We start from the raw sequence: 23332 nt of genomic DNA on the forward strand, positions 1-23332 counted from the left end.
GCAGCATGCATACTTAAGATCTGGGGGGTTGGTTAGGAAGTATCTAGACCAGATTTCTTCTGTCTTAATGAAAAAGACAGGTTAATTTGGTAGGGCTCTGAAGAAAGTGACACGAAAAGATGCAGTGAGGTGATGGTTGCCAGTGTGCAATCTGTCCTTGGGTTCTGTGCTGAGGAGGAAAGAAGGATGTGATCTGTTAAAAACTGTGATACATTGGAGATGTCGGGGAGGGGGTTGAAGAAAATTTCTTAATTATTTAAGAATGTTAATTAGGGGAACTTGCAGAACTGCTCTAAGTCTGTAATGAAGTGAACATACTGTGTTAATGGGCTCAAGGAAGCCTCAGTGGGTAAGCTTTAATCTGTAGAAATAAGGGAGAAATCGAAATGCCAAAGCCTGAATTACTTTTTATAAATACTTTTCTACAGCTCATAAAACAAATATGCTTAAAATTTTGAATTGCATAATGACCACGTGATCTTTCAAAATACTAACATAAAGGACCTTGTTGACTAAATAGAGCTGACAACAACCTTGCTTGGAGGATGTCTAAATCCTCTGACACGGTAACAAGTGTAGAAGAAAGTTCAAAAGGTTGAAAGAATTTTTTTTTTCTTGGGCTGAAAATAGTTGCATACAAATATGTCTGCAGGAATCCCAGTGGTCTGTGAAAGGTACAGCAGGTTTGTTATTCCTGAGCAATTAAATAAAGCAATCATGCACAACTTCTTTTATTATGTGGTGAAATAAAACAGTGCCAGTCACCACTGTATACAGCTCTTCATAACAAAGGTTATCAGTGCCCAAACTGGCATTTGTAATGCAATAGTTCTTATTGTAACTCTGTTTCGGGAAACCAGAGATGGTTTGTTTCAGATGAGTCTCTTGGTAAGCAAGAGCAATTAGCTTTGTTAAATGCACCTGGAACCTCTCTTTTGGTGTATATTCAAGCAGATTTGTTCTGTCTGTAACTTCCAGCTACTGAGGTGTTATTACCAATGTAAAGCAGGTTCTTTACATGTAGCTTTTTCTGCTTTTTTTCATATAGTCATGAAAATTTTCGTTCCAACTATGGAAGAATAAGAGCAAGCATTGCAATTAGCTGCTTAACATTGATCAAGATAGTTAATTTTTAATCATTTAGTGACAGGCTGAATCCATATGACTTCATTTCTGAACCATGCAAGATAAAAAAAAACAAAAATGGAGAGGGTGTGCAATCTTGTCTATTTTGACAGGATTTTAAAGAAGAATTAAAAGGTGTGGGCTCTGCCATAAAGATCACATCACATTTAGTTTTGTTCTCTCATGTTTAGCTCTGCCACCTGCTTCCTCTTCCCTCAACCCTAAATGTAAAGGAAAAGCCAAATCTCTTTTTCCTAGCTGTTCTCCTTAGTATTTGTGTTTCCTGTAATTCCCTTCCTTTGGCCAAAGGGATGCTTGGTATCTCTTATCTATATGCATTGACTTCATCCTGCAGTTAGCAGCCCTGCTGTTGCTCTCGAGTCTAATCGCTTGTACCCTTTTTCCTTTGTAGAGCTCTTTTGTGCAGCACAGTTTTTAAGACCCGTGTCCAAGTGAGATGGTTTGTGATTAGACACAATGAGGGTCCCTTTCTGAAGCTCTTCATTCAGGCAGGTACAGACTTAGAAGGTCCCTTCTCTTTCAGCCTGCTGGCCATGGTACAGCATGGTAGCAGAGCTGTCAGCAGAAGAGCTGATCAGTTCGATGCCAGACCCATACAAACTGCCCTAGACCAAATTAACCTAAAACAGCAGCTGGTGGCAAGGAGATTTCCCCAGGATTCAGTAGGGCCATCAGTAGAACAGGATCAAATGAGGATTTGTTGCTGGCGCCTTGTTATTTAAGTTAGGGAGATGTACTGAGTACACCGGTGTCATTTATGGTGTACAAATGCCGTACACCAGAAGAGAAAGGTTTATTATGTGGTGAAATGGTTTATTTTCTTGAGGACAGTAAGTAACTTCCCCAGTCTAAGCTTCTAATTATACTTATATTGCTGGACACTGCAGTACTATTGAGGCTCTCTGACCTCCAGATAAAAGTAATCCTTGTTATTTAAGGTAAAAGAGCTTCTAATCTCTTCCTATGATATTCTCTCTTGAGAGGTTTTTACTTTTTAAGTATTTTTACCTAATTGTAAGAGTTACTAATTAAATCCTAAGAAATATGTTAGTTACTCCAGTTTATCTGATATGTAAGATGCCTTTATTTATGGCTTCTTAAAGGAAATTAAGGTCATTTTCTACTTCCCTTTTCTTTATGTCAGACTAAGTCCTCATACCAAGGTGATACATGCTAGGTACCATACTTAATTTTTTTTTTTATTTTTTTTTTTTTTTTAACAAATTGCCTTTTTTCTTCAGGAAAAACAAAAACCCACTGCCAGATATGCCCATCCCTTTCTAATACTTCTTTAATTTATGCAGGAATGGCAGTACAGTGAATAGTTTTCCATATTAATTACTCCTTTAAATGTTATACTCTTGGAAAAATGAGATAGTGCTAAGAGTTTAGCAAATGAATTCTGACTTTATTTTTTTCATGGAGGCCCAAAAGTCTTTTGACAGATCCAATCTGCTTTATGGTTGCTGTGTCTTCCAATTCAGCTTTTCCAGAAATCGCTCAGCGTACATGTTGGGTATTCATACTAACGTGTTCTGCTAAGAAGAAGTCTTGAGATACACTTGATTCCTTGGAAAGGAGCCTGAACTCAGTCCTAAGGATCTGCATAAGAATAAAGTCAGAGAGTTTGTAGGGCGTTATTTGTCAGGCAGAGATACCCTAATAAATCTCTTACAGAAAATGGGTGAAAGGACCATTTGTTCCACCTTGAAGAGAGGTGAACTTTATAGCACTCCTGATGGATCTGTCCAGCTTTTTTTCTGAGATCTCATTTATGGAGACTTCTTGGGCCATCTACTTCAATGGTTAACGTGTACGTTTAGGAGATTTTTTCTTAGTGACCAAGCCATATTTTTTGCTGCAATTTGAATTCCACTATTTGTATTTTACCTCAAGAGACATGGGGAAAAAATATGTCCCTCTTTGTGGCTGTCTCTCATTTTGAAGATCTCTTAACTGTTTTTGATCAGTCATTCCCATCACTAACTCTGGACAGGTCAGGTTTTCTGGCACCTTGGCTGTTGTGGTGCTCTCCTTTGGGCTTTGCAACCAGTCTGTCGGCAAATAGTTCAGTACGAAGCTCAGCTGAATTCCCATAGTCAGTATATTAGGAGTGTCTTTAGTCCTAGAAGAACAGGTTTGTACCAAATACATCCTTAAATATCTGAAGGTTTTATGGAGTGGGTGCTGAATTTAGTTTTCGTTTTGTTTGAGGTTCTTTGGGAAACGGTAATAAAGTCTTAAAATCTCTGTATCTTTCAGTCACCTTATGTTGTTGTTGGATGATTTTTCTCTAGCCAGAAAATGGTCTGCCATGGTTAAAGTGATATGTGTCTGTCCCAAAGGCCTGAAAATGCTGATTTCTTACGCTGCAACAAGAACACACCAATCTTTGTCTCTGTGGAAAGCCGCACAATGAGCTTGTTTCATATATCTGTAAACTACACAAAAATCTCAGTGTTCCCTATTGGATTAAAAGCAACATTATCTTATTAGTGATCTTAATCATGAAAACCTGAGATGCTTCATCTGAAAAGCTTGAAGAAAGTATTGGCAAGTCTTGTTTGAAAAGTCTGTTACAAAATTGTCCTTGGATTGTAAAAAGAAAATGGGAATGGAAGATAGACAACTTCATTCTTATTTCAAGTAACTGAGAAGTGAAATAGTGGAATGTGGAGTTCTAAATATGGACAAAGACACTGATTTAGATGATTCTTGTTTAATAATGTAACCTTATCAACCAACTTCACTTTGTTTGTACCTGTGTTTGCATGCATGTGTATGTTTCAAGTTCAATTAAAAGTATTTGACTTGAAAGCTCTATAGCGCCTTTCCTCTAAATATGTCAGGAATTACAAACACCAAGATTTCTTTATGTTTGCATGACAAGTTCTGGAGAGATCTCTGCTCTTCTACCAGCTGTGAGAAACAGAACACAGGAGCTGGCACCACACACAGTGCGATTAATTTTTTAAGAAACTAGGGAATGGCATTGTAGTTCATTCAGTCCCACTATTTGAAGGAGCTGTGGATAATGTCCATATTGGAAGCAGACGGAACAGGCTGAAGCCATCATATCTGAATGTCCAGATATCACTTAGAGTGATAATTGTGTCAGAATGGGCAAGACCTCTGCAGCAGTACTAATTCAAGTGTCATTGAAAAAGGACTCTGCCTGCCGCAGCCTGCGAGACAGTGCTGTAGAAATATTTCACAAATGAACGTGGATTTCTTCCCCACAAATATCAGGGTGAAAAAAAAGGAAGTCAGGTACTATTCCTGTTATGAAAAAGGCATACTATTTTATGGAGTATTTCAAAACAAATGAACTGTCCTCCCAGGCCTCCAACGAGGATGGGCCCTACAGAGACAGAATACCTGGTGGCTCGGGGGCAGTGTAAGGGCACGTGTGGACACACTCAGCAACTAGAGGGATTTGAGGTGACAGCCAAACCAGATGCAAGCAGTACTTTCTATGGATTCGTAATAAAATCCTCAAAAAAGAGAAGGAGATACCTAACTAAATTGAATTTAGCTTTGCTGTGGTTTAACTTGGAAGCAAAGTGCAATAAAGTATTTCCTACTGAAGGCTGGAGAACAAGTTTCTCCTTTTCCTCAGGAGACTTTTAAATTGTATGTTGAAGAAGAGCAGCGTCCTCCTGAATACCCTGAAAGCAATGCACTTGGTATTGCTTGTCACTGTTGTTAAGTCTCAAAGGAGAGTTTTTCTGCCATTGTGTTACAGTGTGAAATTTGTATTGATGCCATGTTGGTGTTGTGGAGCATCTCGTTTCCTGATGGGAAATGACTAAAGGCAGCTCTAACACCACTGAAGTATGTAACAAAGAGCTAGTTTTCAAATTAAAATTACTTGAATGCAATCAATGAATTTGGTGGGGAGAAACGCAGATTTGTCCAGTTTAAATTTAATAGTTCAAGGTGTCACAAATGTCTTTTAAATGGCATTTCAGGTTTGACAGTTTGGAATAGATCTTTAATACAGAGGTGGCTGTGAGTTGGGAGGATCACAGGGAATGTGAACTAGGGAACCTAGAAAGGAACCTAGAAATGAGGAAGCTCCCACTGTACTGATTTCTGATAGCCAGTCCTTGTGTTTTCTAACATACCTGGTGTCCAGCTCAAAAGTGCTCTTTGAGGAGCTTTGGAATCGCTGGTATTTTCAAACAGAAGTGGTTTCTCTTGGTAATTTCTCTGCCTGTCCAGTTTTCATTGTAATATTCTGTACAAAAATACCCTGGACATGAATACTGACAAATGAATAGGGACACAGGAAACTTAGCTCAAAAACATATTTTTGATATCTACGTTCCGGTGATGTATATTTGTGGACAGAAATGTAAAAACAAAGGTGGTACTTAGAGTAAAATACAGGCCCAGTCCAGAATCTTAGAATAGCTTGGGTTGGAAGGGACCTTAAAGCCCAGCCAGCTCCAACCCCCTGCCATGGGCAGGGATGCCACCTACTAGATCAGGTTGCCCAGGGCCTCATCCAACCTGACCTTGAACACCTTTAGGGATGGGGCGTCCACGACCTCTGTTGTCTTTGCTGCAGCTTTGAAACAACATTTGTATTTTTGTAATGGGCAGGTGGATGTTTGTACTAGAAGAACACACCATGGTTCAGCATCTGATCAGCTGTGTTTCTGTTGCTGCTGGTGAAACCAGTGTAGCACAGCTAGGTTTCTCTGCCTTTCGGCCAGTCCTTTTCCATGCCTTAGTTCTCTCAGACATAGGAGGAAATGTCTTAAAGGTAAGGAGTCTGTTAGTATGTGGGATTAAACAGAATTAGCTGCTTTTTTATGAGGTGTTTGCTTCTGCTGTTCTGACTCTCCATACACCATTAGGCACTATTAGAAGAGAAGTTTGTCATCAAATCATGCTTCACTGAAGCAGCTTAACAGTGTCTTGTTCTTTTTTTTTTTTTTTTTTTATGGGGAGGGAACCACTTCTGGATTTTATTTATTACTTAGTCTGAGTGCTCTTGTTTGAGGTAAGTTTGCCTCATGCCAAAGTTTTTGACCAGGAAAAATAAACCACAGCACCAAAAGTGGCATTTTTCTGGTGTGAATGGGGAAGCTTTGGTAGTTCTGCATGCTCTGTAGGCTGATGCAGCGTATTTCTGCAGGTTCTCATAAGTCAAAACCATACCATTAGTGTGTCTTAAATGTGTCATTAATAATGAGTCTATTAATTGAGGAGTGTATAGCAGCCTGGCTGGAGAGCAGGAGGGTTTTTTTTTGTTTTGTTTTGTTTTTTACTACTGCTGTTCTTGAATATAAAAAAAGAAAGACTTTAAAAGCCTTCTAAGACCTTTCAGTAAAGGGTTTCCAGGTGTGTCTTATTGGCATTTGACAGACTGAAAATAGATTTTCAGCTGTTCACAAAGAGTGCTTGTTCATGGTACTGGTTTGTGGGGTATTTCACAAATGGTTGGGCTTTCTGTTCCCAGGTCCCTGGCAGTATCACAGTGGTAAAATATTTGGAACACCAATTGAAGAGACACAGCTAATTAATAGCAATTTGCCTTTAATTTTGGTTTCTGGTTATTGTAATGAGAGATTATTCACATACATTTCATGATGGTCTTTCTTGCTTTCTATGATTTTTAATTGAACTCTGTTACATGGTGATCACAGCTGTCTGCGTAGTTGTCTATTTGACAATCAATTGAAGTATCAGTAAAAAGAAAAAGTTTACATATGAAAATCCACATAACTGATGAAAGAAAACAGTAATTTGTTCTTGTCCTTGAAGTGAAGATGAGTTTAGTAACCTGGTAGGTGCTTTTTCCTCTGAACGACTGTGATACCGTAGAAGTACTCATTTCTAGAAATATTGACTCAAACTGGTAGCAGATGAGGAGTTTTTCGTAGAGGAAATCAATTACAAGACATTTCTGGATTGAGATTTTCCTGCAAGATTCAAGCCTTCATCGTGTTACAGAGAATTTGATTTGTAGTACGTCTGGGAAAAGATGAAAATATTTTCCTTCTCCGGGTTATTTTTACACAAATCACCCGGAGTTTATTTCCTTTAAGTGCTTTATCCGGCATGCACATCCCTTTCCTATTGGGTGATTTTTTGAATTAGCTTTATAAAGATTACACGGATAGACACGGCATTGTCGTAGTTAATAGAAACCTGTGCAGTGAGGTCTATGGGCTGCAAGATCCCTAACAGTGCCGGTGACAGTGAAGTATGGCCTTATCGAGAGGAGAATTCATAAGAGGCTGCCCTGGGACACCGCACCACTGTCCTTCTGTGTATCCTGACAATGTTATCTGTCCTCTCAGTACGGAGTATCAAATGTCTGTCACGAGTGCAGAAATTAATTTAATGTCACCTGAAGACATGCAATTAATCTTTTCGAGGTTTTCATAATACCTTTACAGAAAGAGTTGCCAGTTTGGCGGATTTGGATTTTGGGGTTTAGCAGAAGATAAGGAAAATTAATTTTTCATCAGGGTTAATACAAGCTAGCAGGGCCACAAAGGCTGAGAAAAATGGTTTGGGAATTTGTCAAGTGTTGTCACTCTAGAATAATGCTGCTTAACGTCTGATAGGTGTAATCAAGAGTTGAGATTTCTATAGAGGGGGATTAATCAATTTGCTCACTACAGAATGCAGGTTGGTGATACCATTCCTTCATGGGGTTTAAGAATGAAAATAAGATTTGATCTGTCAAATTGCAGGAAGCTCTGACACTATCAATAGGCAGTTTTATCAGTACATTTTAAGGCGTTTGTTATAAATAAATTTGTCCTGCTAATGTTGGTGGCAAATAAACTTCGTCTTCATTACAAAACTGTCACAATGATTATGATGGAGCGCAGAGCTTCAGCTTGCAAAATTCGGGCAGGATCAGAAAATTCTGGGGTTAGGATTCGTGATCTCCTATTTGGCAGGATGGTCTTTGTGTTTCTGAATGCACAGCACTGACAAGTGAGAGAGTGAGTGTCAATATTGGAAACCAGCCCCGATTACTATCGGGGAACTGATTCTGAAATTCGTGGCCCTCAAATGGCATAACTTCTCTTTTTTGTTAGTCTGCAGATTCTTACACAGTAACATTTGAAAAATATTCACCGTATAGATCAAATCCTTTCATCTAGATCTTTTGACTAGTGTTTAATTGCATGCAGTATTAGAAATTAACTTGTAGTTTTGGCACTGCTAGCAATCTCATAGTATTTTCAATTTGAAAGACAGTTTTTGAGATTTGCCCTGAACAGAACTCCTGTCCCTTACTAAAGGTGTTTTTATTACTCTTGAATTAGGCAAGTAACTATAAAGTTTCATTCAAGAGAACTCTTCCCTAGCTTCATGTTAATTTAGGAAGGTAGCCCTTGTATAAAAGTTGGGAATTCATTGCTTGAAGGTCAAAATGGTTTGTAATGCAGGAATTAAGCAGTAGGCAATAACTGAAAAGCATTTTCCCTTTATTGGTTTGCAGACACAAGATGAAATTCACCTATCTGTAGGGGACTTTAGAGAAATTGGCATTACAAAATCAGAAATTGTAACAATCAGTCTCAGGTCTTAGCATAGGACTGTGGTGGGCTGAGAATTGTTCTACCTTGTTTCAGCACTTCCAGTGCATCAGGCTGTATGAAGCAGGCCATGATGATGGATAGATTCCTTGCAGCAGGATTTAGGGTTGCCCAGTATATCTCAAAAGGGTACTGAAAAAAAAAAAAAAAGAAAAGAAAAACATGCTTTATCAAGAATTACAATATCTCATTCTATTTCTACACATTTAAATCTGAGGGGAAGAGAGGATATAAGCTAATGAAAACTTACCATCAGAGAAATCAAGTCCTTAAGAAAAAGTGGATTTCAAATGAGGTAGAAGTGGGATGTTTGAAGTAGAGGAGATGCTAGCAGTTCAGTTTCCATCACTTAGATGTTGTATTGGTAGCTTCTGCACTACCAGTGTGCTCTGCCTGCCTCCTTACCTGTAGCTTTGCCATGTGTTTAATTAGCCTAATGGGTTCTGGCTGGGTGTTTGCCTCTGGAGCGAAAGCCAGGAGTGAACATACAACAGTGTTATTTACAGGCATGCATCTCTTCCTCTGAGGTGTTAATATTCTCATACGAATGTGTGGCCCGTGAGCAATGTGTGAGGTTTTGTAGCTTTAAGGCCAGGCATTAAAGCTCTTCATGCTTTATTTTTGCTTGAGACTTAGTTCTTTATTTGCATTCCTGAAGAAGCCAGCAATTACCTTGCATGTAAGAAGTTTAAAAGATGGTATGATGGTGAGTGCCATGTTTTAATTTGCCACTAAATAGCACTATGCAGATTTAGTTCCCTTTGGCTCTAGCAGTGCTGGTCCTTGCACTGACATGACTTTGGCACCGATTCTTTTTTCAGCTGGTTAAAATTTGTTACCTGAGACTTTGTTTTGCTTGTTAAGTGCATATTGACCTAGGAGCTGTGTTTGTTTTTCATTTCCTTAAGAAAAACACCAACATTGTCTAAAGGGGAAGGCAGGACTGGCTGTACAGTGCTGCAACGTGCTGCTGAAGGTCAGTGAGCAGGGAGCCCTCTGCCCTTGCCAGCTCCAGTCATCTCCAGTGGCAGGAGGTGTTCAGAGAGGTGTTACAAAGTTTTGATCCAGGTTGTCCTGTTTTCCTTTCTTGTTAACAGGAACCAGCAGGCTTTGTTCCCTCCATTTCTTACCCCGTGGACTACCTTTGTTGTTACCTACAGGTTTTCGTATTTCCAAAATGTATTAACTCACAAAAAGTCCAGGGATGCTTCCAGCTTTTCAGACTGGATCAGCATCCCAGGGAATTGTCAGTAACATCGTGCTAGTGCTTGAAACCCACAGACTGAGTCTCAACCCAAGACTGGGTCTCAACCCACTATAGACCCCAGCAGAGAAAAAGTCCCATTAGATCTTCCATGAATTTGAACCAATACTGTGTGTTTGCATTTGGCTCTGTTCGAGTTTTGTGTGATTGTTTGTTTCCTGCATTAATCTTTACAGTTTTATTTGGTGATAATTGGGCTTGCAAGTTAAATATTAGGTTGTTGACTGTCCCTGCCTCTTATGGCAAATGGTTGTTTGCTTCTGAACTTTCAGTAATGAGCACATTGTGTACATGAGGGCCCTGCTCTCATGCTCTTTGTATGGGATGGAATAATTTTTGGTTTAGAAACAAATGGTTGCAAATACTTATGGCTGTTTTTCACAGCAGGCAGGTTGCATAGTTTAGATTTTAACTCCCCGTTCTTCCATTTAAATTCCTCCTAGGAGTTTTTATTCGTTTTTGTTTCATAATCTTCCAGCTGCTGGAAGGTTGAATAAAGGAAATTATCTGACCAGAGCATAAGGCTTATGCTGATGCTCATAGTGGAATTAATACTAAAATGAAGAGGATTTAATACTGGGTTCTTGCTAAGATACTTGTTTGTGTGTGTATGTTTGTTTTTTCAGAAGAGGAGAGCTGCTGCTTTTTTTCCTTTTTTTTTTTTTTTTTGAGCAGCAGTTGAAGAGAAAACTTTATAATATCTTTCTAGTTACTGATCTCAAAGGTTTATGTACAAAATTTTCTGTGAAGCCTCATTCAGCATGGAGCCATTCAGTTTAGCACAGAAAAAAAAACAAATTTGTTTAGAAGTAGGAAAAACAGATGCAGTTTTCTCTTGCTTTCTCACTGTGGGTACCGTGGCAGAAAGCCCTTAAGTAGGAAGAGCTTCAAGATTTTCCCTATGACAGATTGTGCTTTTGAAATGTAGATGGTGCAAGGCAGTGATGAAGCCAATTTTGGGGGGTTTAACTTGTCTGGGATTTATGTAGTCGAGTTCTTGAGAACTTGTTGCCTGCATCTACTGGATAAAACAGAATGTGGTTTAGGGATTTGAATTGTGCACTAGTGGTCTTGAAAATATGAGAATATCGTAGATACTGCCTGTTCTGGACTACTTCTCTTCGAATAATAGTGAAAAGGTTTAGTAGCAAGTGGTCTTCAGTAGGTGTTTCTTTTGCTTTTGTGTAATCCTGGTAGAGGCGTAATGATTTGCTTTCTCAGTCGAGGTAATCTCACTCTTGGACCATAAACCTGCTCCTTCTGCAGCCTTGTTTTGTCTGCTTGTCCCCAAGAAATGTGCCAGTTAATGTGAACCTCTCTGGTTATTGACCTCTGGTACGGATGCAGAAGGACTTTTGACTCGTCGATATTTAAGCAAAAAGAAAGAAACTGCGTAAATAGAGATGCTTTCACAATTACTACTTTTTATTCAGACACACCTTCTATTATAGGGCTTTTGCAAGGTTGCCTGAGGTTTGTCATGGGCTTAAATAAAGCCTGCAGTCCTGCCTGTGTTTATTCAGCCTGACTCTCAGGTGTTGCACCAGTGGGATTGGAGATTAATGAACTTCCCCTGCCTGGCTCCCCAGTGGCAGTAGGTGATGGGGGGCTTCCTGCTGGTCCTGCAGCTGCATGCTCAGGTCAGTGCTGGGTGCTCAGGCAGCAAGCATCAGTATTCTTTGAGCATGTAAGATAATACGAACAATGTTGACTAATATTAGCAGATTGGAGAACGTTGGAGTGCAGCTAATATATAAATTTTGCTGTAAAAACCATGCAGAAAGCATGCGATGATTTGAAGCCCTTTATAGATGCTGGTTTTCGGTATCAAGTCTGGAAAGCTAGACACAAATTCAAGAATCTCCCCTCTGTTTGTACAAAGCCAAACTGCTTGGGTAGAGGCAGTGGAAGTGAATCACTCATCTCCTAGTGCCTTCACCTCACATCTGTGCTGTGTGCTCAGTGAGAGGTAGTAGAAAGAGTTAGGGGTCATTGGATCGGAAAGGGCATTGTTTATTTGTGCTTGTGAGTATAAATATTTACAGTAAGAGCATTATAAACCAAACCAAACAAGAAAAACCTTGGGGAAGAACTGTTCTAACTGTTCCAAACGTGGACAGTGCTTGGGGATGAAGATAGCTTAAAAGGTTGTTGGTATGGAAGCAGGCAGCGTAAATATGCACTTCAAAATAAATACTAATTTCTAATTAAAGAGAGATTCAACTTTGAAAGATGAGCAGAGTACTTGTGTGGTTCTTCCAGCCTTCACAGTTCTCTGTAACGTGTACGTCTCTGTGGGGGGAAAAAAATCCACCACCACCAAAAAGCAATAAGCATAGTTCATATGTAAACCTGGAAGGAAGAATAATTTGGAAAGAGAAGTGAAAATACCTCGCTGATTTGGGTTTGAAAAGATGTCACTGAACACAGCAATCGATAATAAAGTTCAAACGAAATAAGCTGTGCTTAGCTACTGTGGGTTTGTTTTAGACTAAAGCGTAATTTCCAGGCTGAGCCCTTACACACTTCTGTAACAGGCGCTGGTTTGTTTTAATAGGCAAATCGATGAGTGTTTGCTGTGCTCTAACCGAGCTGGATGTCACAGGAGGTTTCTCAGGGCGAGTGTTTGCACTGCGTAGACATTGAGCCGCGTGTTGTGTTGTTGATTTCAGCAGGGGGGAGAGGATGCTGGCTTTTTTCACCCAGAGGGCCAGCCCCAGCGGCCTCAACAACCTCTGGAGCCGAAACAGCAGCCAGTGCGGAAGGTCACATTGACAAAGGGAATGCAACAGCAGCAGCACCAACAGCAGCAGCAGGCACAGATCCATTCACCAGCTCCTCAAGGAGTCAAAAACATCCAGGGAATCCATCAACCTAAAAAGGTGATTTTTAGATGCATATCGCTGCTAGAAGTTTTACTGTCTAGCTGTGTTGCTATATTAATAACTAGCATTCTGTTTGTCAATTACTAGCACAGGGCTGCATGACCCAGGAGATGCATAATTGCATATAAAGCATTTAATCTATAGAGGCCTGTTTGTATCCAGCACAGAGTGGTGATGCCTGCAAGTTGTTTCATCCGATGACTTTCTGGCCAGCACAGTATTCCCCATGGGAAATGCGTGCGTCTCAAGATAGCTACTAGAGGAACGGCATCCAACGTGCTTTCTGGCTTAAAACCCGAGTTATTCTGAAGTTGTGCTTCTGCTTGTGTTCAGGCTGTTGGCTGCACGCGTAGGAGCACACAGCAGCTGTTTCAGGATGCTCCTCGGGTGGTTCTCAAAGCTGGTGTTGCTCAGAACAGTCGGTGAGCTCAGGATGAGGCTTTCGCACTGATCATTCACTGGGAGGAGGCAGGGAGAGCGTTCAGGTTGCACTGGTGTGTGCTTTCTGTTCATCCTCAAACCGAGATGCTCCCTGAAAATAACTGGGATTTTGGCTTTTAAGTTAATGGTTGGTTTCGAACTGTTAGCAGTAACCTTCCAGCTTCATGGCAAGCTAAGATTTCCTTGCTGATGCGGAGAGGAAAAGTCATTACCTAGGCTTCTCAAGTAGGAATCCTACTGAAGAAGAGAAAGTGTTGAGTGTTATCTCAATGTTAAGTGTTAATTGTTTGATGTTTGTTACTGTTTCATTGTTGATTTTTCTCTCCCCAACTGTTCGACCTTTAATTTACAAGAATGAATACATATTGTGGGATATGAATAAATATTGTGGTTCCAGATCCTACAGGATCTGGGGGAAAGGAACTGTAAAACAATTATTTTTTTTTTTTTTCTCTATGCATAAACACTCCATCCAGATAATGGACTGGTGGTTGCAAGCAGCAGAGACTGGAGACACTTGGAACAGTTTGCCCATCTTATGCATACGTTAAATATATCTGTGGGTTAAGAAAAATGAGAGGGATCACTTCGGATTTTTTTGACCAGACTCAAAATATGGGAGCTAAATACATGCCTGATAATGTGATCAGTGTTGAAAACTAGGTTATACACTTTGGTCTGGGACCTTCCACTGCTTGATCTGTGCTAAGGCTGAGGCTTTAGTCTCAATATCATCTCTAACTCGCTATCCCTTTAAAATAGGTTTATATAAGCAATAGAGAGATATGTTAATGTGTGGCCTTTCAAATAAGCTAACAGCAACAAGCTGTTTTAAATCAACACGTGCTTTAATCAAATCTTTAAGTAAATTGCTAACTTTTGTATCATCTGTCAAATGCGGTTAGCAGAAACACTAGGTAAGTAAATCAAAATACTGTTACTTTTGTTGTTGGCAGGTCATTATGCATGGGAGAGGCAGAGGAGTAGCAGGCCAGATGGGCCGAGGACGCTTGATGCCAAATAAACAGAACCTGCGAGTGGTGGAGTGCAAACCTCAGCCCTGTATTGTGTCAGTTGAAGGGCTTTCTTCATCAACTACTGATGTCCAACTGAAAAACCTGCTGATGTCAGTGGGACCCATTCAGGTAGGTCAACCTTGGTTTATAATTTTTGTGCCAAAAGTCTTTCATTCCGGAAAGCTCAATTAATTCCCTGACACTAAATACAATGTGTGTTTATTGGTAATTTATGTTTGAAGGTACCCCCACCCACACACGCCACACCTGATAGCAAAGACAGGCGCGATTACATTGCGGCACGGGAAATGCAGGAGAATTTTGCTAACTGTCACATTCTTGCTGCAAAAGAGTCTCCTTCATTTTGGTGTTCTTGTACGATCTCTATTATTTCCATATAGAATACAAGCACGTCCGTTCTGTGAGGTTTTGTTAAAGCCAAATTATCATATCAAAGCAAATACATTTTTCTTGCTGTTTTTATTGTTGGCTTGCACCTACACTCTTTTTTGATTCCTGTCATTGCAGTCCTGGGTTATTTAATGAACAGTATTCATTTGAGGTTTTATACCATGTAGCACTGCCTGCTTTTTCAAATGAAAACATATTCTGCTTTGAAGGATTTTTAATTTACTTTTTAGGAGGTTCTCTTCAGGAGGGGCCTGTGAGCAAGGTTATGACATATGTGCTGGTATATCTGCTGCAAAGCTTCTGTTCTAAAACTGCCTCCTGGAATTGGTGTATCAGTTAAACTGGCTTTAAGCAAAACAGGAGGCTTTCAAAGCACCCAAGGGCTTAGGAGCCCATGTCTGAATTTTTAGTATATTTGAAAATATCAGTCAGCAGATAATGAAACATGCAGATTATGATTATTTTTCTCCTTTAATTTTTCAGTTTTGGGCGCTGATTTTGATAGGATCAACATTTTCAGACAAATGCAATGCATTAACTGGAGCTATTTTGTGGCTTGGAGACTTGTTTATGAATAGGATTATCTCTGTTGTAGAACACAGTACTTTCCTAAAGATGTGCTCTCTGCCTCACTTTTTCCCAATTTAGTAAATGGAATAACACTGAATTATTTATGTCGTCAATTCAGAGAGGTTTAATTTGTTTGTGAAGGCAAAAATACTCTCACAAAATACTTTCTCCCTTCGTGTTCTGTAGTACTCGAGGAAATTATTCATACAGTTCCAGAGCACATTTAGTCAGTGTTTACTTGTTAAATCTTGCATGAGAATATTAGGAGGAGATTAACAGAAATCCTGCTAGGAAATATTCATGATTGAGAGAAGATATTGAGAATGTGCTAAAAAATTTATTCAGTACTTGCTGTTTCTTAGCAGACTCCAAACGGTAGTATCTTAATGTAGCGTCACAGACCAGTTTCGAAAGTATGCTTATAGGAAGAAACCTGTGACTAATTTTCCAGTGGGATTTGATATATGCATGTCCCTTGTGTTCTTGCAGCTCAACAGTGTCAGCTGTACCCTTGGAAAGTTGTAAATCATCTGCTTTCACCTCACCAGATATCTAGAATTAGTACTTGAAAAAGAGAGTTGAATTTAGCTAATGATGCAGAAGGCATTTTGTGCTAATTCTACCCTTGAATTTCAAATCAGGCTTATAGAAGGCTAGACATTTCTTGGCTTGCTTGCAACTAAGCGATGTTTTGGAAGTGTGGATAGTGACATGTCCAGGGGAGAAGTAGTCTGCTTATAACGGTCTTTTATACATCATGTTTTCATTCTTTAAAATGCACTTCATGTATGTAATTTGCAATGAGGAGTACAGAAGTGAGCCACTGGAAGAGATCTGAGTAGTGAATGGAAGGGCTCCTGGCCATGTGGGGTTGGCATATTTCATGCATCGGGTATGGGAATGACTTGAGCAGAAGAGCACCTTTAGGTAGTGCAGTTCTGATCTTTTGAGATGAAATCGAAGTGTTGAAACTTGGTGAACTGGAAAAGGAGGAATGCAGAAAGAAAAAATTACCTCCAAGAAAAGGGCGGAGACAGAAATTCTAGCTGCTTTTTCAGAAATGAATTCAAGAAAGCTCAGGTTTTTAGCTCAGCCAGGTGGAAGTCCAGAAGCAGTAGGAGAACAGAAAGATGCATTGGGCATAAAGGAGGTTACACTTTTTCTGGATGCAGAAGGCTTGGATTTTTACTTCTGCCTTTTTCTCGTATCTTTGAGGTATCATTACCTTGCACAAAACTGTCTTAAGAAGGGAAGTTCAAAAATCCCCTCAGTTTATGATGTTCAGTGCTCCTAGCTTTGCAATCAGTTTGCATTGAGATGATGGTTCTGTAAGTTGTAATGTGGGAACAGCTGGGCACTCAAAAGATGGTGATTTTTTACAGTTCAGAGGTGGGAAATTTACAATTTTTCCTTTCCATCCCCTAAAAATGGAGAAAATTGTCTTTTCCTGTATATGAACTTTGAAAATTATGCTCTGTTGACTATCACTGTAGACTCCTTATTTCTAATCCTTGATTCATTAAAGCTGCTTTGTTACTAGAACAGGAGAAAAAACACTATTAAGATTCTCAGATACTGAAGAAAATTTTCCAGGCTTCAGGAACAGTCCATTAGTCATAGCTGCACCTTCCAACTCAAACATGATTAAATTACCAGGAAAACCACTTCCTTTCAGCATATGGCTTGCTGTCCTCCTCCTTCTGGAGAAGATACAGATACAAATAATGTCCCTGAAGTAGAATCTGAGTGATGAATCTAAAATAATTATATACTATAAATAAAATCATGCAGTCCAAAATACATTTGAAAGTATAGAAGCTTTCTGAGCACGCCACTGAAATACAGCCTCCTGGGGACTGCACTGCAGCAGTGACATTCAGTACACATCTGTCCAGAACCACTTCCTGAAGGAGATTACTAATAATTATAGAGTATCCCAAGCTGGGAGGGACCCACAGGGATCATTGTATCCAACTCCTGGCTCCACGCATAACCAGCCCAAAACCAGACTCTGTGTCTGAGAGTGCTGACCAAACACTCCTTGAGCTCGGTGCCGTGCCCACTGCCCTGGGCAGGCTGTCCCAGTGCCCGACCACCTCTGGGTGCAGACCCTTTCCCTAACCCCCAGCCTGACCCTCCCCTGTCCCAGCTCCATGCCGTCCCCTCGGGTCCTGTCGCTGTCCCCAGAGAGCAGAGCTCAGCGCCTGCCCCTCCGCTCCCCTCGTGAGGGAGCTGCAGGCCGCCATGAGGCCTCCCCTCAGCCTGCTCTGCTCGGGGCTGAACAAACCAAGGGGCCTCAGCTGCTCCTCACACATCTTCCCCTCCAGACCCTTTGCCATCTTTATAGCCCTCCTTTGGACACTCTAATAATTTTATGTCTTTTGTAAGAAGTTACAAAAGTAATTAAAAACTTAGCTCTTTTTTGTATGCTATTGAATCCAGGTTTAATGTTCATGCTGTCTTGTACTGTTTGCAGAGGTTTGTATTCAGCCGTTACCACCACCTTTATATATTTTTTTACGGTTGGTGGCAGGTACAGAGAATTGTTTTCTAGGTCTTCAGCTGATGCGAGTACTGCGTGATCATCCTGTGGAGTTGTTCCATAATTGTCTTAAACCATATATTTAGATGTTTCCAACCATAAAATATTAGTGCAAATTCCCAGTGTTGCTTTTAAAAGATTTAAGATCATGAATTCTGATGTTAAAAAAGGAGGGGGGGGAGCAAGCCACCGTTATATATCAGAGATGATTAGAATGCTGCAACTGTATTTGAAGTGCATTTATGAATATAAGTTATACTCTGATAAGAGTCATTTATTTTCCAGTCTCAGAAAGGGAAAACAATTGCCTTGTCGATGTGCTTCTCTTTGCTTTCTTAGAGTGATAGTGCTACCTAGTGCCCACTTAGGGTAAAGACAGTGTCTGCACTAACACTACACCTAAAGTTGATGATTTTATTTTTAGCGTAAAGGCTTATCAGTGGAAATGACAAGCACATGTAGATGAGCGCGCCCAGAACATGAGCGCTCTTCCAGGATCAGCAGGGTTCTTCTCCGTGTGACATGGCACACGGGGTGCGCAGCGCCGCTTTGGTGACCTGTTTGTTCTTCCTGCCTGTAAAAACATTTTCAGCTCTTGCAGCTGAGAGTCTCTCCACAGACTGTGGAAGAAAGCATGGTCAGTCCTGCCCTGTCCTTGGGCTGGGGGAGAGGAGAGCAACTCTACAATGAGCCTGTCCTGTTCAGCTGCACTACAGAGCAGTGCCTGAGCTAGAGAAGCTCATCTCAACCATAGGTGATTATCCCTTTTTTCTTATCTCATCTTGCATACAGAAGCTGAAAGTTGAGCACTTTTAAAGCATAAAAGCCGGAAGGAAGGGCAGGAGGGGCGCAGTCATATGCAAAAGCTGAGGGTAAAATAAATACATTCTGTTCCAGCCTCTGTGCCTGTTGGCAATGGCTATGAAGTGTCACCTACAGAAAGATGCTTCAGCTGTCAGGGAACTGTGAGAACAATAAAAATGTATCCCCATGTATTGAAGGGATGGAAGAACAAATAGAATCTGATTTTCCTTTTCAGAAAGTACCTGCCGTGCTGCTGTTCATACTGTTGGAGAACAGATTGAATCACACACTAGTAATGTTATTATTTATGACCATTTACAGTTTGTTATTGCACAGACCCTTTTTAGCAGCCGTGTATGGACTGTCACCCCCTAATCCTAAATTCAGCAATGAACTGAATGTACAGTCTATTATTTAGAGGAGGAAACTTTTATTTCCCATGTGTCTATTGTAATTGAAACGAGCTCTTGCTCCAGTCTCAATCCCTGCCTGCTTAGTTTCCATCTCTCAGTACTCTTACTACCTCCCTTTTAACTTCCTTCTCTCTGTGTAACTTCTGAGAGCTTTAGTGTCAAAGACACTTGGTTTCTACAAGAGATCTCTTGCTTTCTACTCTTGGTTGTCCTGTTGCGTGTGTCAAGGTAGTGTTTTTCAGTGAAGCTTAACTAGAGATCATTGTGCTGCTGATATGCAGGTTATTTCAAAATTATTTTTTATTGATACTGGAAAAGTGTAGATGTAAGGACAAAGCATGTGTAAAGGATAAATTTGAGCCCAGTGTAGGTCTCAGCCTCTGCAGAGGGAATGGTCTTTTTACGATGTTCGTTCTTTAGTCACTGGTAATAGTTCAGTTGCAGAAAATGTCAGACCTGATTTTTTTTAAAGATGTTGAATTAAGTAGTGATTTAAAACAGTTGTAGGCTAGCTCTCAACCAAAAGCATGAGTGTTCATGAAATCCTGGTTGTTTGAAACTGTTGCATTTTCCATTCTACAAAAGGTACACATCTTCCCATGGCAGCACCTAAAGAAGCAGAAAAGGGAAATAATGAAGATCAGTATGAGCTCTACGCTTCCAAAATCACCTCTGTATAAAAAAATAAAAAACTCCTCCCCAGCATAAAACAGTTCTTTTTTTCTTTTTTTCTTTTTTCTTTTTTTTTTTTTTTTTTAATGCTAAAACTGTGTCAGGATCTAATCTCTTCTGTTACTCCGGAGTCGATTGGGGAAATGCATAGAATACCTCTGATCTCAGGCTGATCTCCAGGAAGAACTGTATGGTAGATCTGTACGCCCTAATCTGTAAAGTAACAAGTCAATGAAATCCCCTGGAAGTTATTGCATTGTCAATCCTTTACACCTGAGCGGATCCGGGAAGGGGTTTTCATCCTCTGGTGAACGTCTGACTAGGTCAACTTAAAGAGGAAATGTGAATGAAGTTGTTTTTTCAGAGCTGTGACGGTTGGAAGGATTGTGATATTTCAGTTTAGGAATTGCTGATAGAAGGAGATTCTTGTGAAGTACAGTGTGGCAGAAATCTCCTGTTGAGGAAACTTCAGTGTCCCTGCATTATATGAGAAGTCAAGTAACTCTTGGTAGAACCAGTGCATGTCCAAAAGCAAGGCTGTGTAGCTGGTCCTTACCCAGCCTCTCCTGACTCTCCTTTGGCATCCTGCAAAATCAGTAGCTACTGGAATAATGCTAAATTCAGATCAAATTCATAGGGCGGCATGATATTTTGTCAAAGATAAACTCATTTTTATTGTTGTAATGGAGATCATAAAGCTAAGGATTGTTTTGTGCTATGTATTCTTTGAAAATGAGAGAACAGATCATTAGTAGTATATGAAGACCTGCCTGTCTGATGGTTTTAGCTTCTTTTTGATACTACCTCAGCTCTAAAACCATTTTTCTTCCATAAATGTCATTCATCTGTGGTACTTGTGTGGTATCTGAACATTATTGAAGGAAGCATTTAATATAGATTTGAATGTGTCTAAGCAACATACAGTTATGCATTTATTATCATGTTACTCACAATTTAGAGTATAAACAAACCAAAACTCATGTAGAGTTTGTAAGAAGAAAAAGTCTTATCTCTAATAGCATGCAACACATTTATCTTATGGCAGTCTGGTTTCAGCCATAGCTGTTACAGACTTGAACCTGGAGCAAGTCACCGGCATAGTTGTGATCACTGTGATGTTTCTGGAAATGTGGTGTTCCTGGAGGGCTAGCACTTCTTACAAAGGACTGGTATTTTTGCAGAGACTTGCAGTTGGTCCAGCTGATTAAATGTAACAGCTTTCTAGGAGGTTATTTTGAAATGACCCTGTGAATGTGCAAGCACTTGGCCTGTCCTAAGAATGTTATGGGTGCTAAAAATACTGAATTTTATCACTGAAAATAATGACTGCCCAGTTATTCTAAAAGGTGACAAAAATAGGGGTCTTAAAATAACGAGGTAGTGTGATTAAGTTATGCAGAATTAATTTTGTGTGTAATTTCCTAGCACGTAGGAAAAGCTGGTAAAGTCCATAAGATAATGCCTTGAAAAAAAAATGTTGAGGTGATAAAATTCCACAGGTTGCATGCCCAATCTGTTTCTTCAGACAACATCACCTGTTAACTGAAGCTGTTAACATCACCTAAGTGCAGGATCAACTCTAAACTACATCTCACCCAGAATTCAAGGAGACAGAAATAATCCAGTAAGATGAATATGCAGTTATTTTATTTCAGGTTTCCACTGAAGTGGAACACTTGTTTGTATTCCCAGCCGATAGCCCATCTGTTCAGGCTCAGGATAGCAGCAGGTCAGGACCTACACACTCCAGCAAAATTGTACTGACTTGTTCGGTGCCTGACAGTCAGCCTCGTTGTTCTCTTAACAGTGTAAGCATGAAGTTCGGAGTTTATATAGTAGTACAAGTAAATGTATGTTGTCTCAAAATAACAGTAGACATTTTCAAGAGACTTCTGATAGCAAGCTAAATGCTCATATTTGCACGTTATCAATAATGATTTGTTTGAAAACACAATGTAGATCATGTCTCATGTTGTGATATTATAAGTCTTTGTCAGCAAAGGTATTTGTGATGGCATTTCAGGCTATGGTATTCATATAGTGAAAGTAAATTAGTAAATTATTTCGTGTTAAAACAAGACCAAAAACATTTTTTTATATCTAAATAAGGCAAACACAAATCTGCACTGTTTTCACAACCATGGTTTGAGTGTAGTGAAGGTTGAGAAATTGTATTAAAGCTGTTTAATTGGAGCTTTTGAACAGTTTTCAATTAGAGGAGTATCATTTGTGTAGCGTTCGTTTATCCTTTTGTTGTGCAGTCCTAAATTCTCTCTTGCTGAAAAGCACAAGAGCATGTAACTGCAGTAGTTGAGAAGATTGATGCTGGAAGTGATTGTCCTACTGCTGGGCTGTGTGAGTGCATTACATGGAGCCTGTTCAGCAAAGGATCAGATGGATTGGCTTACTGCAGCCAGTGGAGATCCAGTGTGGCACACCGATCCATGCTGCTACGGTGGCTCCCATCTGGATTCATTAGCCAGATGACTGTGGGAAAATTTTGATTGTTAGAATTGATGTTGAGGCTTTGAAATATAAAATACTGTTGGGGGAATTGAATAAACTGAGAACTTTCAAGTAAGTTCAGGCTGAGTATAAATGGTTGCTGCTTCCACTGAAAATCAGCTGAAAACCTTTTACTTTGTTTCACCATATTGACAAGTGAAACTGAATGTTATTAAGATGCTTTTCAATAGACTTATCCAAGAACAGATGCTTTGTTGCCAAAAACAACTGAGTATTAAAATTAAAACTTAAATCAGAATTGTTTTGGTTACATTTTTTTTGCTTTGGAAAATATGACAATAATACAACACAAAGATGAGCAGGCAGTGACATATCCAAACTAGTCAGCCAGTAAGCTTTATTAATTCATGTGAAAGCACAAATATGTTGTCTACAGTAAGATTTAGATACTTTGCCTTTCTAATTTCACTAATAAGCCTCTACTACGCCGGAATGTCTTTCTTTAGTCAATCTTGTATGCTAATTACTGAGCAGCTTCTTAATAATTTATCATTACGGGTGTATGAGCTGCAAAATCAAATTTTGCTTTTCTGCGTTTCAAGCATACTAAAGTCATAATTGATCAACTATTGGAAAAAGAGCACATTTTATCTCTTCTGAAACTGATCACATCATGTGAGTATCAGTTGTTAGCAGAACTAAAGGCAGCTCAGGAAAGGGGAGAGAACGAGGTGACAGTAGGACTTGCAGGGTACTCGCTGTTGTCCAACTGCTCTCTGAACTATTTGTCCTTTCAGTGATTCAGACAGGTTTTTCTTATATTAATCGTTTCAGGTTCTTTGGGTCGTAATCAAGGAAACAGATTTACTTCTCTTGTTTGTTTGTTTGGTTTTTTTTAAATTACATTTCTTCCTTTTAACTCTTAAAAGTGTCTTCTTTAAAAAATGTTTTACTTAATGGCTGTAATTAGTTTTTAGTCTTTAAAACTTATTCTTTAGTCTAGACTGAAAAGGTGGTGGCAAGAGAATACAGTTCTGTAAGTTATAATAAAGGGACATCTGTAAAGGAGAACACAAACTTCAGTACCTCCCTCATCCAGTCCAGCAGATTTCTATACATACAGGAGAACTG

General features: G+C 39.7%; 1 protein-coding gene across 7 annotated transcripts in view; it reads left to right on the forward strand.

The window, feature by feature from the left end:
- The window catches only part of RBM33 (RNA binding motif protein 33), a 100528-nt gene that overhangs the window by 69859 nt on the left and 7337 nt on the right, over positions 1-23332 (forward strand). For 2 of the 7 annotated variants that reach the window (XM_082753687.1, XM_082753689.1), the window contains exons 16-17: positions 12654-12863; positions 14264-14452. In XM_082753687.1, the coding sequence (XP_082609813.1) occupies positions 12654-12863; positions 14264-14452 (399 nt within the window). Of the gene's footprint in view, positions 1-3443; positions 3963-12653; positions 12864-12958; positions 13049-14263; positions 14453-23332 lie in introns of those variants that run through there. The other 5 variants (XM_082753688.1, XM_082753691.1, XM_082753690.1 and 2 more) reach the window with 5 other exon arrangements.

This window comes from Aythya marila, assembly GCF_965140915.1.
Source record: "Aythya marila genome assembly, chromosome: 2".
Classification (NCBI taxonomy): Eukaryota; Metazoa; Chordata; class Aves; order Anseriformes; family Anatidae; genus Aythya; species Aythya marila.